Source organism: Mauremys reevesii, unplaced genomic scaffold (assembly GCF_016161935.1).
Source record: "Mauremys reevesii isolate NIE-2019 unplaced genomic scaffold, ASM1616193v1 Contig1, whole genome shotgun sequence".
Taxonomy (NCBI): Eukaryota; Metazoa; Chordata; order Testudines; family Geoemydidae; genus Mauremys; species Mauremys reevesii.
The window spans coordinates 3,718,926-3,724,569 of record NW_024100715.1 but is presented as its reverse complement, the minus strand read 5'-3'; the positions used below and the strand labels follow the sequence as shown (position 1 = coordinate 3,724,569).

The 5,644-nt window shown below is 46.6% G+C and overlaps 1 protein-coding gene across 1 annotated transcript; it reads right to left on the bottom strand.

The window, feature by feature from the left end:
* Positions 1-1,030: 1,030 nt before the first annotated feature.
* Positions 1,031-4,027, bottom strand: LOC120392371 (C-type lectin domain family 2 member D-like). Its single transcript, XM_039517086.1, has 5 exons — positions 3,940-4,027; positions 2,967-3,086; positions 2,065-2,234; positions 1,633-1,736; positions 1,031-1,260 (listed from the first exon to the last, which is right to left on the bottom strand). The coding sequence occupies exons 1-5, from the start codon at positions 4,025-4,027 to the stop codon at positions 1,113-1,115; spliced, it is 630 nt and encodes a 209-aa protein (XP_039373020.1). The 3' UTR covers positions 1,031-1,112.
* Positions 4,028-5,644: the final 1,617 nt, after the last annotated feature.

Below are 5,644 nucleotides of genomic sequence, written 5' to 3'. Positions count from 1 at the left end.
CAAGGCTGTCAGCTTACATTGGAAGGGGGGAAAATTGCCTCTTGGTGTTTCACTCTTCTCTCCTGAAACTGAGGTTCACTCACAGCTGAGCATCATCAGGCCTCCTTCTACGTGGGTCTCAGAAGGTTCATGCAGAAGGAGGATGTTCCTGTCCCTACAGAGTTTTTGGTAAGGGAGGGGGAGAGAGATTATTACCTGCCTCTGCCCACCCGAATTCCAGGGGTGGCCCTCTATGGTCAGTCCTGACAGCAACCGACGCTAACTTTGGAGAGTCACCTCCAAGATGCTTTTCCACTGACCTGAGCCATCTGGGGAAATGCTGAGCTTGCAGAAAGAGTTTTATCCAGAAGCATCTAGAGGAAGCTTTTGCAGGGAACTATCACAGACACTGTCTGAGTCCGTTCAAATTATTTTAATAAGTTTAATATTAATATACAGTAAAATACACACTATATACAATATATATATAGAGAGATATACACACACACACACACACACACACACACACACACAATATACAAATGCTAATTCTATGGGATCATTAGTAAAGAATGGCTAATACAGGCACTGGCATTAATACCACCCTCCTCCCCTAAAATTCCCAAAGGCGCATTCTACAGGGACAAGTGGATGGGCTAATGCAGGCCCTAGCATGAACACACCCCTGAAATATTTACAAGACCCCTTTAGGCGAGGAACAGACGAATACAGATATAGCAATATGTTTCCCCCCACCCCAACAACATTAAAAGGACGCTGTCCACTTGAACCTTTTGAAATTGAACAATTCTTTTAAATTCCAGTTTCTGATGGAGCCCTTCAGATGGTAAATCGTGATTCCTTCCATCCTGCAGATCTCCTGCTATTGTTTATAAGGGTCTTTCCAGCCCACTGACTGAGTATGCAGGGGAAACAGGGACACTGACTTTTCAGCTTGATTATATTGTACCTAGATGTTTTTCTGTCTTTAGTTTTAGGTGTTAAACAGCAAAAGGTTCACAGTGATTTGAGCGCAGTGCGACTTGTCAAGCTGATCGGGTCTTTGCTAAAGTGCTATTTTCATTCCATGGCGTTGTTAGGAAATGGTGACATCTCTGTGATTCTCAGATTTTTCAGTCCCTTCCTGCTGAATTGTCATTCGTCTTCATCATTACATCTGGTTTGCTGCAGATCCAGTTTCTCCTCGTGTAGCACCTTGAAGAGCTCACAACACCCTTCTCATTCAGATAAGCACAGTCTCCTTCGACCGTTACTTCAAACCTGTAACAGAAAGTGACGGGACTAGGATCAGTCAGGGTCAGCAAAAACATCATGCTGTCCTAAAGTGGTTTAAAAAAATGAGTCGTGATCTCTCTTGCCCCTACACAGCTGGGCCTCTGGTCTGTATCTGATCAGTCTAATATGTCTATCGTACCTTGCAGCAAAGCACTTTAACATAGAAAATAAAAGGAAAACATCTGTTTTCTTTGTTTAAACCATGAATTAGAGACAAAACCTTTGGAGCAGGGATTGTCTCCCCCTCTACGGTGCCTAGGCACTGGGGTGATGCTGCAGTATTAATACCCACCAGTGTGTCCACATTCGGTGTTTGACCCCAACATCTGGAGAGTGAATGCAAGGAAAGGGACTCACGGGTTGTTGAATTCTGTGCCATTTGGCCATTTCCAGGGCTGGTCCTGTTCCCTCCGGAGGCCGATCCAGTGGTCTGGGAGACCTTTATAGCGCAGCATGAAAGCCTGTGGAAACAAATCCAAGGGGAAAAGGAGGGTGAACTCTCTCATCCATCACGTCTCCCACTGCGAGGTTCCTCCTCATCGCCTTACTCTTCCCAGCTCACTCTATTTCCCCAGCCCCTCCCTCTCTGGGGATCTGAGGTCTGCATTTGAGAGCATGGTGACACATGGACTCTCTGTCCAGACAGGGCTGGAACTCAGCTGCCAGGACTTTTGTTAACTCGGATCTCTCACCACTAGAGACTCCAGGGTTCCTCAGACTCCAGGGGCTTCCAGAGCTAGCAACCCAAGCCCTGTCTATGCAGTCACAAAACATCTGTGTGTGTCTCACCTTCTCCTGCAGGGTGTCGATCCCAGCCAGGGAGGCGCTGAGGGAAGAGCAGTGGCTCTGGCTGGAGCTCCAGTTCCCTTCCAGCTCTGAGAAATAGTAACATTTCCCTCCATACCTGAGCCAGCCATCAGGGCATGCGACGGCAGCCAAACACGGTGTCGATTTCCCCCCTGAAAATGAGAAGGGAACACGTCAGTGAGACTGTCTCCTCCTCTGCCCCCTGCTCTGTGTCAGTCAACTCCCCCTCCCTTTCCTTCCCCCCAGCCAGGCTTCCGGTGCCTCTGGAATCTGACCAGAGCACTTGACATTTGACTGTCCAAGGAGCTGGTCCTGGTAGAAAGAAGGAGGACAGACCATCTGGTCTCCACCTGGTGTCTCCCATGATGCTGCATAGTCACATGACAAGTAACAGTTTAAATTGTAACCCTTTGCTGTGCTACACCTGGGAGTGATGGACAAGGTGGTGCTCCTGTGGAATCTCTAACAGACGCCTGCTTTTGTGGTGATACTGCAGGTTCTTCCATTGACAGTGGAGTGGGTTCTAGTGATTCTGTATCACATGCCTGTGCCCTGCCATAGGGATTGGGGACAAGGGGCGCAGGACGGCTGGGCCCATAACCAAGCCGTGCTCTGCAACTGAGCTTCCCTGCTTTACTACTGATTTGACAGGCAGAGCTAAACTGCCTCCATCAATCCTGATACAGCCAGGATGTGTGTAAGGAGAGTCCCCCGGGTACACGCCTTACTGGAGGGAGTGGTAAAGAGAGTAGGAGATGTATCCTGTATGAATCCTTCCTGGCCCAAGGGAAGCCAGAGACACCAGGGAGCACAGAGCACAGACCTGGTGACGGGTCAGGGCTGAATGAGGTCTTAGGAGAGCGTAGGGAGAACTCTTCACTCACCTGCCAAAACAGCTGTGGTAACGATCAGTGTGAGAACGAGGAGGGCAATGACTGCGCCTAGAACAGCCACCAGCACTTTCTGTGCAGCAGGTTTTGATGACTGGGGGCCAGGCCAATAACCTGAAAGAGAAAAGGCCATTAGAGTTCCTGGGGCTGCTCCGGAGGGGTCGGGGAGCAGAGCCAACAGTATCAGCGGCTCAGCTGCTGGGGCCTGCGCAAATTTTACTGTTTAAATTTTACAGTATTTCTAATTCTATAGCAAATCTCTATGGCGGCAGCACCCAAGGAATCCCCACAGAATTGGAATCCCACTGCTGCAGCTGCCTTATCAGCATATGGAAAGAGAGTCTCTGCCTCAGGGAGCTTAAATTCTAATAGACAAGTGGGCGTAGCCAAGCAGGGAACAGAGGAGGGAGGGTAACCATGATAGAAACATGCAACTGTCATGTTGCACACATATCTAGTCCATGTAACCACAAGTCACTTACAGTTTCTTTGTGGTTGTACAACAGCTTGCACAACGGTTGATTAGGGTGGGGGATTTGACTGCTCCAAAAGTAACTGGAAAATTGACCAAATATTGTCGAATTATGGCTACGCTGGTCAAATATTTTGGAACACTAATTTATTAGAACAGTGACAAAAAGTTGAAAACTTCCTGGTTTCAGCCTTCGATAGAGATTTGTGCCTAATTATAAAAAACAAGTTATTTCATGGACTTATTTGAAGTCGGAAAAATGCAAAACAGTGAAAAAGAATGAACGATGCCTCCATTCTATGAAATATATAGAATGCCCTGCTGTAGGCAGCACCTTTCTGGAATATCTGATGTCCATCAAATATTAGGCAGTCAATTAACATTATCTGGTGTGTTAATTACCAGGCTGACAAACCTAGTCCCGATCTTGACTGAGTGCTAGAGTCTTGCAAATCTAATATTAATTGATAAAGTAGACATGGCAGCTTCAAGTACCTGGTTCTGCTTCTCTTCTCTCTGGCTCTCCCTTGCCATTGGGTGCTAGGAGCTGATCTGACTGAGCAGAAACTGCAACTTTCTCCATCCCTCTTCTGTCAGTGACACACACAAGTCAACGGATGTTGGCTGGGCTCAGCTCCTCTCTGCCAGTAACTCTGATCTCGGACAGCAGCCACTGTTCCAACCAGCTGTGGAGATCCTGGCTCTGGATCCTCTCCACTCTGCAGATCCCAAAGTGATCTGTAAATCAGGATTTCACAAGTCACAACACATTCCAGGTCACTGGTGTCTTTCTTGCCATTTGTCACCTCATTCCCAGGCTAAACTTCAAGATTATTCATTGTCCCGTCCCTCCAGCTCTGCGCTACTTTAGGAGGGAGCCAGCAGATAGATGATGTTGAATCTCCTGTTCCCCTAGAAAAAAAAAAAAGGAGTACTTGTGGCACCTTAAAGACTAACAAATTTATTTAAGCATGAGCTTTCGTGAGCTACAGCTCACTTCTTCGGATGCATAGAATGGAACACACAGACAGGGGATATTTATACATACAGAGAACATGAAAAGGTGGAAGTATGCATACCAACAGGCAGAGTCTAATCAATTGAGATGAGCTATCATTAGCAGGAGGAAAAAAACTTTTTGAAGTGATAATTAAGATGGCCCATAGAAGGTGTGAGGAGAACTTAACATAGGGAAATAGATTCAATTGGTGTAATGACCCAACCATTCCCAGTCTTTGTTTAGGCCACAGTTAATAGTATCTAGTTTGCATATTAATTCAAGTTCAGCAGTTTCTCTTTGGAGTCTGATTTTGAAGTTTTATTGTTGCAAAATTGCCACCTTCAAGTCTGTCACTGAGTGGTTAGAGAGGTTGAAGTGTTCTCCCACTGGTTTTTTAATGTTATGATTCCTGATGTCAGATTTGTGTCCATTTATTCTTTTGCGTAGAGACTGTCCGGTTTGGCCAATGTACATGGCAGAGGGGCATTGCTGGCACATGATGGCATATATCACGTTGGTAGATGTGCAGGTGTATGAGCCCCTGATGGCGTGTCTGATGTGATTAGGTCCTATGATGGTGTCACTTGAATGGATATGTGGACAGAGCTGGCATCGGGCTTTGTTGCAAGGATAGGTTCCTGGGTTAGTGTTTATGTTGTATGGTGTGCGGTTGCTGGTGAGTATTTGCTTCAGGTTGGGAGGCTGTCTATAAGCGAGGACTGGCTTGTCTCCCAAGATCTGTGAGAGTGAGGGATCATCTCTAAGGATAGGTTGTAAATCTTTGATGATGCGCTGGAGAGGTTTTAGTTGGGGGCTGTAGGTAATGGCTAGTGGTGTTCTGTTATTTTCTTTTTTAGGCCTGTCCTGTAGTAGGTGGCTTCTGGGTACTCTTCTGACTCTGTCAATCTGTTTGTTCACTTCAGCAGGTGGGTATTGTAGGTTTAAGAATGCTTGATAGAGATCTTGTAGGTGTTTATCTCTGTCTGAGCGATTGGAGCAAATACGGTTGTATCTTAGAGCTTGGCTGTAGACAATGGATCGTGTGGTGTGTCCGGGATGGAAGCTGGAGGCATGTAAGTAGGTATAGCGGTCAGTGGGTTTCCGGTATAGGGTGGTATTTATGTGACCATCGTTTATTAGCACAGTAGTGTCTAGGAAATGGACCGCTTGTGTCGATTGGTCTAGGCTGAGGTTGATGGT

Bases quoted from the DNA above. Each gene is read 5' to 3' on its own strand.
- LOC120392371 (XM_039517086.1), bottom strand. From the start codon at position 4,027: ATGGAGAAAGTTGCAGTTTCTGCTCAGTCAGATCAGCTCCTAGCACCC. The intron at 1,737-2,064 runs GTGAGACACACA...TTGTTTCCACAG, and splicing joins TCGACACCCTGCAGGAGAAG to GCTTTCATGCTGCGCTATAA. The intron at 1,261-1,632 runs GTGAGTCCCTTT...TTTCTGTTACAG, and splicing joins GGCACAGAATTCAACAACCC to GTTTGAAGTAACGGTCGAAG.